The 11,801-nt window shown below is 42.7% G+C and overlaps 1 protein-coding gene across 2 annotated transcripts; it reads right to left on the reverse strand.

Annotated features, from left to right (window-relative positions):
* Nucleotides 1–123: 123 nt before the first annotated feature.
* Nucleotides 124–11,593, reverse strand: LOC106580864 (cathepsin K). Of its 2 annotated transcripts, none has more exons than XM_014162370.3 (8): nucleotides 11,361–11,593; nucleotides 6,055–6,181; nucleotides 5,140–5,262; nucleotides 4,032–4,184; nucleotides 2,987–3,205; nucleotides 1,135–1,300; nucleotides 881–989; nucleotides 124–742 (listed from the first exon to the last, which is right to left on the reverse strand). In XM_014162370.3, exons 2-8 carry the CDS (start codon nucleotides 6,178–6,180, stop codon nucleotides 643–645), a joined length of 996 nt encoding a protein of 331 aa, XP_014017845.2. In that variant the 5' UTR covers nucleotide 6,181; nucleotides 11,361–11,593; the 3' UTR covers nucleotides 124–642. The 2 variants fall into 2 exon arrangements, with proteins under 2 accessions (XP_014017845.2, XP_082818452.1); XM_082962326.1 differs by lacking the exon at nucleotides 11,361–11,593 and adding an exon at nucleotides 8,736–8,792.
* Nucleotides 11,594–11,801: the final 208 nt, after the last annotated feature.

Consider the following 11,801-nt stretch of genomic DNA (forward strand, 5'->3'; position numbering starts at 1 on the left):
TATTTGAGACACTTAATATAGTTGAAAAACCTCAGGAACCTTAATCTTCCTTTTTTAGTTTGTCTTTCTTTCTTTGACTTCTCTTCCCTTCAATGGGGAAATTTACAGGCACACACACTCACATTTCAAATGAATCAACTTTTATTCCACTTCATAGAAAACAATGTTACAATTCAATCATCAGAATTTGGTGTAAAAGTGCTGAACAATAAAATAAAAGTCATCATCAAAAAACCCACCAGGAGCAATCTTGATCGACACACACTTACATTTACTAAGTTTAAGCCATTTCTGCATTGACAGGAAAGTGAGACAAAACTCCCTTTGCACAGCAATGTTACCTGACCTGACACACTGAATACAACCTATGTAAAGTGTTGTGCACTACACACATTCCTCATCACAATCATAGTTGTTCCACTGTAGATCAGACTACAATTGAAGTCTGGAATTTTGAAGATATAACAGTAAGACTTGAGTAGGGCTTTTCAAAGTGCTTGCAAAAGAACTCTGGGATACCCAAACCTCCAGACTATATGAATGTGCTGTTCCAGAAACGTAGTGTTATTTTCTGTATTGGGTGTAGTCATTGATATGTGGTTCGGCTTCCCTGCTTCCATGGTGCCCTCTGCCACTTGGTGTTTACATGATGGGGTAACTGGCCAGGTTGGCAATGCCACACGCATTCCCGCGGTTACGTGCCATCTTGATGTACCCCTGGTTGCCCCAGCTCTCGCTCCAGCTGTTAGAGAGGGGGAGAACAAGAGAGCGAGAGAGGATAAAGAAGATAAATCGTGATTTAGAAAAAATACATTTCAAGTCAACAGAGTGAAACGTGTTACCTGATGCCATTGAATAAGCCCAGTGCATTGTGACCCACCTGTTCTTGACGATCCAGAATTTCTCACCCTTGGCAGTTTGTCCATAGCCCACTGCAAGCACGGCGTGGTTGATGTCATCCTTGTTGCAGTTGGGGTCGTAGTACACACCTGAGTAAATGACAATGTAAAAGAATGAGCTTCAACAAGCTTTAAGAGAAGCACTTAAGAAGTCTACTGGCATGTGTTGTGTGTTAAACCACTACAAGTGGTTGATTATTCTATCCATGGTTCTTGGAGGCAGAATGTCACTCACCTCTCTGGTAGAACTGGAAGCTGGAGAGGGTGGCATCGATGCCCACAGCCACAGGCCCCACTTTGGCTACAGCCTTGGTCAGTGCCTGCTCGTCTCCCTCAGGGATCTCCTTGAACCCGCGACACTGAGCACCCACGCCAGACGCGTTGTAGGCACACTGCTCATCCTGTAGACAGAGTGGTAGACATGGAATAGTTTATTTAGGATTCAGATTCTGATTGTTTAATAGTCACATGTACACGGTTGCAGGTGTGGTTGCAGGGTACAGTGAACATCTTAGGCTTGGAGCTCCAACATGCAGGACTAGTGAAATAAAATTATGAAAATGGTAATAAAAACAATAGAAATAGAACTATATACATAATAACAACTGTGGCAGTGATGAATAAATAAATGTCCATTGGGGTGGAGGCAGAGTTAAGTCTGTTGGGGGGGTGGGGTAGAAGGACCACAGCGGGAGCAGCATCATGATCATTGGGTGAAATGAAAACCCCAAAGTTATAATATACATATTAACAACTGCAACAGTGATGAATGTCGTTGGGGTGGGGGCAGAGTAAAATCCGTTAGGGGAGGGAGCAGCAGGAGAAAGAATGTCCATAGGGGGAGTAGCAGGTAAGGTAAGTGAGAGTTGAGGGTGTGGGAGGGGGGGATGTCCATGGGGGGAGTAGCGGGGGAATGTCCATAGGGGGAGTAACAGGGGTGAGGGAGCAGGTATCTGACTAATAGTGGTGGCTATTCAGCAGCCTGATGCTATTGGCCAGTCTTTCCGTTTTTGCCATGATGCTTCTGTACTGTCCGCGTCTGAGTGATTGAAGCGGGGAGAACAGGGCATGGCTTGGATGGCTGGGGTCCCTGATGATCTTCTTGGCCTTCCTGAGACACCTGGTATTGCAGGTGTCCTGTAGAGCAGGCAATGTGCACCCAATGGTGTGTTTGGCTGCACGTATCACCCTCTGAAGAGCCTTGCGGTCCGGGGTGGTGGAGTTGCCGTACCAGGCTGTGATGCAGCCCGACAGTATGCTCTCGATGGTGCTTCTGTAGAACACTGTGAAGTTCTTCAGTATCCTGAGGTTGAAGAGTCACTGCCTACTTCACTACGGTGTTCGTGTGGTTAGACCATTTCAGCTTCTCTGAGATGACCGTCTCCACGGCAGACCGTCGCCACGGCGGCGTGTCCAGTCTGGTTTCTCTTGAAGTCCACAATCAGCTCCTTTGTTTTGCTAATGTTGAGGGAGAGGTTGTTTACCTGGCACCACGCCGTAAGAAAGCCTACAGGGAGGATGTAGGCAGTCTCATTGTTGTTGGTGATCAGGCCTACTGACTTTCCACTATAGCTGGTCTTGGTGCTATGTTGCTACTGTACATTGCGAGCAAATGACAAATGACTTTCATAGCACCTTGGTAGTGGTGTGTTCTATATATCTTAGGAAAATGTGGACAACTACAGAAGTGGTAAAGAATGAAATGCCTGAGTGTTATGTTTTTTTACATGCAAGCAAAATACAAAAAAATATGGAAGTGAGCCAAGTATTTGTGTTGTTTGTAGTTAGGCCATTGGAGAATACATAAGACCATGGATGTCACCACTTCCCGGAATTGGCCACAGAAATACATTTTATGACTTTTTGGTTAACAGCATGTGATTATTAGCTTGTTTTGGTTAAAGAGCATGTGATGTGATAGCTCAATCAGAAACTGCGAATGTCATCCAGCACATTCCAACTCACCTGACGTGTTGTAAGAAAACGCTGACTGAAAATGTCATTTCAATAAACTAAAACAGCTGTTTGGCGAACAACTAAAACGACAGTCACATTCTGTTTCAATGTCAGCCAAGCCATGCCCCTACCTGGCCAAGGTAAGGGTAAGCCTCCTCTGTGTCGATGCCTCCGTTTTCCTCAACGTATTCGAAGGCGTTGGTCATGTAACCTCCACCACAGCCATTGTTCTCAGTGACACAGTCCACCAGGTTCTGGGGGCTGAGGTCTATCAGTTTGCCTGTGGTCTTTGCCAGCTGGCCCTCCAGGGCCCCAGCAGAGCTGAAGGCCCAGCAGGAGCCACAGGAGAGCTGAGAAAGAGAGGACATAAAACATTTACAGAGCTGTCAAAGCTGCCTTCTCCAATTTGTCCATAAGGTGGTACACTTTGACAGAGAGTCAAAGGCCCTCATTGAAAAAAAGCTTTCAGAGGGTTTGAGCAAATGTTTTTTTTTGTCTGGCCTCAGAACTTCTGTAGTTATCTTATTCACCACTAGAGGGTAGACATACTGCACTTACGCCTCACTATCTATCACATCCCCCGAACCTGACAGCTCTTTGGTGATACCACAGACTATTAGTGCTCATGTAAAGTGACCTAATGTTCATTTGATGAATGGTATAAATCTAGGGCTAATCTCCTAGTGTTCCCTGGTAGCAAAGATGTACTCCACATTTCAGCCTGGGTACTTAATGTACAACTTAACTAAATTCCATGTTTACATAAATAATAAATAATGCCTTAGTGTCCAATTAGATCATAATGAGTAATTACCTTTCATAATCAAACACATTCTTTACTTGTCTAAGTCAATTAGACAAACCATGGGTTTTTATTGTCCTAGACAGGTTACGTGACTGTACTGTAATTGTGATCATTTTCTACCTCACGGAAACAAAGAGGCCTGACTGAAAGCAAAGAGGAATATGAAATCAGTTCTTTATAACCCAGTGTTTCCACAAAAAAATGTTCAGATGGCACCCTGCCAAGATTGTTGCTCTCTACCTAAAACCATTATTTTGGCCTCAATTAAGCTTGATTGAACATTTTGGTGCAATAAATCTAGGAAGTAAGAAATACATCTAGGGGAAACACTGGACTTGAGTCACAGCTCTTTGTTGTTCGCATCCTCTAACCTGGTTCTTGACTGGGGTCACCATGCCCTTCTTGCGGTAGTCGATGGACCTGGGGAGCTTCTCCACATTGTTGTCTGGGATCCAGGTGTTGCTACGGTCCCTGTTCATCGGCACCTGAAGGCCAGTCAGCTTCGCAACTATCTCCTCTGATGTCTGGGGAGAGGAAAGCAATGAGTATGAGGGAATTATGCATGCATAGCAATAGACTATAAACCATTTACCCACTATAAGTAGGGACAAGTGTTTCCATGTTTATAGTCCAGCACATAGATAGATCAATGGCTTATTAATACCATTGGAGATCATGAAATACATTTTTTTTTTTTTTTTTAAACAGACACATTTTACATAATTCTAAACCCATCATGCCCCGACACGAGTACGAGTTCTGAAACATGTTAGGTTACTGCTAGTCTCTGTAAAACTGGAAGTACTATACATCCTTCTTTTATTTACAGCGCATCTCAACATAGAAGTGAAACTGACATTCAGATGAACGGATCTCTGGGTACTCCGATGCATAATAAATGGACAAAGCATTAATGAGTGGCATAGAAGCCAAGCAATAAAAGCCAAGCAGCTATATATCAGGTTGCTTTTCCCTACCATTTTAATCTACAGCCCGTTCAGGGAGTTCAAGTCTCCCGCTAACACAGTCATCACTCATGACCCAACCTGACATGCATGTCACAGCTAGGGGTAGATTTAATGGTCACTAACCTAACACCCTCCCTTTTAATCAGTAGGCCATTGCGTGAGTAAAAACACAGATGACTGTGCTCTGTCTGCATCAACTAAAAGTCACTACGCTGTCCTGTGCTTGATCTTGTTTGTGAAATAAAACCATAAATAAAACCTGAGGGACATTCTCCTATTTGAAACACATACCCAAAATGATAAGTCGTGGACAGTAGGGAGACACTGATTAGAAAGTATAACCGAGGACAGCAAACACAAAATAGTTTCCCTCTGCCATATCATTCCAGAAGTGTGTTTCCACATGGAGTTACTTAGACCCTTTTTAGACCCTCCCTTTTTGATGTGCTTTTTCTCCATGTATGCAACAACAACAAAAAACACCCATAGAGGATGTGGCTCACTAACTCACCATGTCTCCCAGGTGGTTCATGCCCAGCTCGTACGAGTGAATGCCCAGAGCGGCCTCCTCATTGTGGGCTTCGATCAAACGCATGTTCTTCTCCCAGATGGTTCTACGGATCGCCTCCTCACCCTACCATGAAAACATCAACAAAACACGACTGTCAATCATACAGCTGGCCTTTCATGTGTTCTTTGGTCCCTATGCTCACAGTCTCCACAGTGCAACTGAACTGGTTCATATAGACACAAAATGGTGGAGGTGAAAGGTAGTTAGGAAAATATTTATTGTCAACTCTTTACAGAGCCTTCGATCACTCATTACAGTGTGTGAGGAATGGTGCTTCAAAGCTGGATGTAGTAGGGGGAAAAGTGCTGTTCTGTGTTTTCTGCTGACTGCAAATTGTGGGACACACTCATCCTGAAGCTGTTAGGCCCAAACATAGTCTTATAAGGTCAAGTTATCTTACAGCACTGAAATACTTGTGTTCCTAACAGCTTGGCTGATAACTCTTTACTGTAAAAACAAGGAAGTTGAAATTCTGAACGGAGGATTGGTTCCCATGTTTCCTGCTTTTCTTGCTTGCAAGGTATCATAAACAAAACATTTCAAGGGAGAACAACACATACAGAAGTTTTCCACAATAGTTTGTAAACTATTGACTTAAAGATAACATTGTTCTTATAGGTATAAGTGACACACTATATTATAACTCATTTCATGATGATGAATGGCTTTGATATTCAAAATCATTTTTCACCATCAAAGCAAATAAGAAACATCATGAATATTTGCTATCTAAGGTTTAGGTAATCGTTCTGTAATTGCTAACCTTAGGCGGAGGAACGGGCAGAATTTAAACAAAAAGCACTGCATAAATGTGAGTAGTTAGCCAGGCAGCCAGAAAGACAGACAGACACTCACCAGGCCGTTGTACTCTCTCAGGTGGGTGGTCTTCCAGGAGTCCCACTCTGCGTCCAGTGACATCTCAATCAGGGGATGGGCTAGGACTGAGCCCAAGAGCAACAGTACACAACCACACAGCAGCATTCTGGGAAAAGACAAGAAGGCGCGCTGATGTATAATACATATTACATTGATAAAGAAAATTAGATAATTGCATTATATTTCTACATTTACATATTGCGGCAGCACCTAAGAGCGTAGACCAGGAGTTCTTAAACTTTTTCAGCCTGGGACCCAAATGAGAAATTCTGTGTTTTCCTGGGACCCAAGCATAGGAAAATATGCAACTACACATAAATATTGGTACATTTCATTGCAATTATGCCTAAAACAAATGCAATATAGACAAAAAACAAATAACAATGGAATTAAATATCCATATAAATATATATGAATGTTTATTTTCCTCCATTAAAAACACTCTTACATATCTGTCTAGGTTGGAACTGTTGCTGCTAAAATAAATAATATGAATTATAACTGGAATAAACTGATTGATCACATCACACAGATGAATGAGGATTTTGCCCCAATGCCGTAAACACGGGCACCCTCAAAGATATCATCCTAACCAACTTGCCCTCTAAATACACCTCTGCTGTTTTCAACCAAGATCTCAGCGATCACTGCCTCATTGCCTGCATCCGTAATGGGTCAGCGGTCAAACGACCTCCACTCATCACTATCAAACGCTCCCTGAAACACTTCAGTGAGCAAGCCTTTCTAATCGACCTGGCCCAGGTATCCTGGAAGAATATCAACCCCATCCCGTCAGTAGAGGATGCCTGGTTATTTTTTTTTAAATGCCTTCCTCACCATCTTAAATAAGCATGCCCCATTCAAGAAATTTAGAACCAGGAACAGATATAGCCCTTGGGTCTCTCCAGACCTGACTGCCCTTAGCCAACACAAAAACATCCTGTGGCGTTCTGCATTAGCGTCGAACAACCCCCGTGAAATGCAACTTCTTGGGGAAGCTAGAAACTAATATACACAGGCAGTTAGAAAAGCCAAGGCTAGCTTTTTCAGAAATTTGCTTCCTGCAACACAAACTCAAAAAAGTTCTGGGACATTGTAAAGTCCATGGAGAATAAGAGCACCTCCTCCCAGCTGCCCATTGCACTGAGGATAGGAAACTCTGTCACCACTGATAAATCCCCTATAATTGAGAATTTCAATAAGCATTTTACTACGGCTGGCCATGCTTTCCACCTGGCCACCTCTACCCCGGTCAACAGCACTGCACCCCCTACAGCAACTCGCCCAAGCCTTCCCCATTTCTCCTTCTCCCAAATCCAGTCAGCTGATGTTCTGAAAGAGCTGCAAAATCTGGACCCCCACAAATCAGCCGGGCTAGACAATCTGGACCCTTTCTTTCTAAAATTATCTGCCGAAATTGTTGCAACCCCTATTACTAGCCTGTTCAACCTCTTTCGTGTCGTCTGAGATTCCCAAAGATTGGAAAGCAGCTGCGGTCATCCCCCTCTTCAAAGGGGGGGACACTCTTGACCCAAACTGCTACAGACCTATATCTATCCTACCCTGCCTTTCTAAGGTCTTCGAAAGCCAAGTTAACAAACAGATCACCGACCATTTCAAATCCCACCGTACCTTCTCCGCTATGCAATCTGGTTTCAGAGCTGGTCATGGGTGCACCTCAGCCACGCTCAAGGTCCTAAACGATATCTTAACCGCCATCGATAAGAAACAGTACTGTGCTGCCGTATTCATTGACCTGGCCAAGGCTTTCGACTCTGTCAATCACCACATCCTCATCGGCAGACTCAACAGCCTTGGTTTCTCAAATGATTGCCTCGACTGGTTCACCAACTACTTCTCCGACAGAGTTCAGTGTGTCAAATCTGAGGGCCTGTTGTCCGGGCCTCTGGCGCAGTCTCTATGGGGGTGCCACAGGGTTCAATTCTTAGGCTGACTCTCTTCTCTGTATATATCAATGATGTCGCTCTTGCTGCTGGTGAGTCTCTGATCCACCTCTACGCAGGCGACACCATTCTGTATACTTCTGGCCCTTCTTTGGACACTGTGTTAACAACCCTCCAGACGAGCTTCAATGCCATACAACTCTCCTTCTGTGGCCTACAACTGCTCTTAAATACAAGTAAAACTAAATGCATGCTCTTCAACCGATCGCTGCCTGCACCTGCCCGCCCGTCCAGCATCACTACTCTGGACGGTTCTGACTTAGAATATGTGGACAACTACAAATACCTAGGTGTCTGGTTAGACTGTAAACTCTCCTTCCAGACTCACATAAAACATCTCCAATCCAAAGTTAAATCTAGAATTGGCTTCCTATTTCGCAACAAAGCATCCTTCACTCATGCTGCCAAACATACCCTCGTAAAACTGACCATTTTACCGATCCTCGACTTTGGCGATGTCATTTACAAAATAGCCTCCAACCCCCTACTCAACAAATTGGATGCAGTCTATCACAGTGCCATCCGTTTTGTCACCAAAGCCCCATATACTGCCCACCACTGCGACCTGTACGCTCTCGTTGGCTGGCCCTCGCTTCATACTCGTCGCCAAACCCACTAGCTCCAGGTCATCTACAAGACCCTGCTAGGTAAAGTCCCGCCTTATCTCTGCTCGCTGGTCACTATAGCTGCACCCACCTGTAGCACGCGTTCCAGCAGGTATATCTCACTTGTCACCCCCAAAGCCAATTCCTCCTTTGGCCGCCTCTCCTTCCAGTTCTCTGCTGCCAATGACTGGAACGAACTACAAAAATCTATGAAACGGGAAACACCTATCTCCCTCACTAGCTTTAAGCACCAGCTGTCAGAGCAGCTCACAGATCACTGCACCTGTACATAGCCCATCTATAAATAGCCCAAACAACTACCACTTCCCCTACTGTATTTATTTATTTAGCTCCTTTGCACCCCAGTATTTCTACTTTGCACACTCATCTACTGTCAAATCTACCATTCCAGTGTTTTAATTGCTATATTGTATTTACTTCGCCACCATGGCCTATTTATTGCTTTTACCTCCCTTATCTCACCTCATTTGCTCACATTGTATATAGACTTATTTTTCTAATGTATTATTGACTGTATGTTTGTTTTACTCCATGTGTAACTCTGTGTTGTTATGTGTCGAACTGCTTTGCTTGATCTTGGCCAGGTCGCAGTTGTAAATGAGAACTTGTTCTCAACTTGCCTACCTGGTTAAATAAAGGTGAAATAAATAAAAATATTAAATAAATAACAGAACAGGCTCAGTTTTTGATAATGCAACCCTAAGTAACAGTACAGATGAAAAATGATCAGGCCTACTGTACATCTTACTGCAGAAATCATTGTTGAAAGAAAGTCTGGGTTGGAAGTGTTGCTGTTAAAATACAAAATATATTTTTTATTCTCAACTGGAATAAACTGATTGATCCCATCACACAGATGTAGACCAGAAAACACACACAGTCCTAATGAGAGCATGTCTTGACAGAACAACACTGAGGTCATGCTCAGCCTTGAAACTGTTTCTGTACTTGTTTTTTAAGTGTCACAGTTGAGAACCCTGACTTGCATAGGTATGTGGTGCCAAACTGGACCAGAAAATCTACTGCTTTCTTAGTCAGGCAGGAGACTGCTTCCTGCTGTAGATGAACAACCCAGAACTGTGAGTGTATTTGCCTCAAAACGCATCTCGTTTCAATCCGTTTATTCCAGTTAAGAATACAAATTATTATTGTATTTTAACAGCAATAGTTCCAACCTAGACTAGTTTTCAACAATAATTTCTACAGTAAGATGTACAGTAGGCCTGTTCATTTTTCATCTTCATCTGTACTGTTACTAGGGTTGCACTATCAGTAGCTAGCTTGCGTTGGAAAGTTAGCTATTAGCTGTGTACAAGTCCAGGGGATTGTTTGAAAGAGAAACTCACATCTACTACTATGAGAGTTAGTTAGTACTCCCTTATTTCTGCTTATCATCACCTGTTATAAAATGACAACAATGCCTTGCTAGCTGACTTACTTCCCCACTGTCGAAGCACTGTTTCCTGAAGCATTCTGCCCTGTTCTGAAATAACTCTGGGTTTACCATCATGCTGTGGATGTTTGGTCAGGACGTGTCGTTTTATTAATTTGTTCGTTATGAGAGACTCATTACTAAGCACTTCCATACACAAAACACATTGTGGGCGCTCCTCGTAATACGTTTGTATGAAAGAGAGAGAAACTCATCGCTGTATATGCGTTTCATGACAATTGAGCTCAGTCAGAACTTGTGGCTAGAATGACTCCATTTGATGACAGCGGTGAGTGTTGGCGAGTGGGAACGACAAGCCAGTGGCTGACAGCGCATCATCTGCTGCTGAACGACAGCGCTGCATCGTGTGTGTCGCCGAGTGATCTTCAAAAAAACTGCAGAAAAAATACCCAGTAAACCGCGAAGCACACGCAGATGCACTTGGCCAAATCAATTCCAGTAATTCATGAAATGATTATAAAATTACTTTGACACGTCGCGATCCACCATTAACATGTCCGCGACCCACTTTGAGTCGCGACCCATACTTTAAGAAAGGCTGGTCTAGGCAATCCCAAAGAAGGGCACTAATTACAGTACAAATACAGAAATGGATGTTGATTCATACTGACAACTTAACATCCATAAGAGAGCTGAAGTACATTGAGTTTCAGTTCATATTTTTCTGGCTCTGCCTCATTATTAAGAGGTAACATAACAAAGGACAGTACCTCTATGTTCTATGGGAAATTCCTCAGATCATTCATAGGGAGCTTCATGTTACTGTATAAACCTTTGCTGCACAGTAATAATGCTAGCAACTTATGGTTTACTCAATGTCTAATATTCCCATTGTGCTATAAATTAATGTAGGCTATACAGGCTATTAAGGTTTCATAATTAACTTGAGAACAGTTTCATATATATGATCACTGTTTGGCTACACCATGACCAAAGTGCATTCTTTGTTGCAAACAGCATATAGTACACTTATAATCACATCACTGCTCTGCAATGTTTTCCTTATAAAACAGACGAATCCTACTATTTGTCAAAACGCAGTGATTACCAATGTTATTTTTAATTAACTCCTTCGATGTGGTAAATTGTTTTATGGAAACATAAAATCCCAAGTGAAACTGAAAGCTCTAATGAACATAGTTCTACAAAATGACAGTGTAAAAAATAATGTAGGGATAAAGGCAACATCAAAAGTTTGCCGATTTAAGAAATGGAAAAAAATGGGGAGTTGGCAAATTCTACCTTAGTTGTAGACTTGGAGAGAAGGTGTCGGATGAATTCCTTGGACCAGTTGTTTTCCTGCGATGAAGTAGGTCGCTGTGTGAGTAGTTATATAGTCTGGAGTTTGAGGAAGTGCGACGGGAGCTCGGAGTTTAGGAGGGGGGAAAAGTTTTATAAGTAAAGGGGAAATACATCTGGAATCGCTCATCTAAAGGAGCCAACCAGATGATGTCAGGTGTCAAATTTCAGCAGCGTCTCTAACTTCAAAGTCAATATTTAACATTGCAATAGGCCTTTATTCATTGCGCACATTTATCTCAGTCGCATGTTTATAACAAGTTTATGACGATTATTTGAATTAAAAGATGTAGGCAAGCAGTATCCTCTTACTGTTTATTTAGAAGATTCAGAAAATAAAGAAAATGAATGATTGCATATCAAACAACTAAATATTTGTATAAT

This window comes from Salmo salar, chromosome 02 (assembly GCF_965601325.2).
Source record: "Salmo salar chromosome 02, fSalSal1, whole genome shotgun sequence".
NCBI lineage: Eukaryota > Metazoa > Chordata > Actinopteri > Salmoniformes > Salmonidae > Salmo > Salmo salar.

What these genes read in the sequence shown, in the direction of transcription:
- LOC106580864 (XM_014162370.3), bottom strand. Translation starts at nt 6,180, where the DNA reads ATGCTGCTGTGTGGTTGTGTACTGTTGCTCTTGGGCTCAGTCCTAGCC. An exon ending in CTTACCCTTACCTTGGCCAG is followed by an intron (nt 1,301 to 2,986) that starts GTAGGGGCATGG and finishes CTCTGTCTACAG; the next exon opens with GATGAGCAGTGTGCCTACAA. An exon ending in CTTCCAGTTCTACCAGAGAG is followed by an intron (nt 990 to 1,134) that starts GTGAGTGACATT and finishes TCATTTACTCAG; the next exon opens with GTGTGTACTACGACCCCAAC.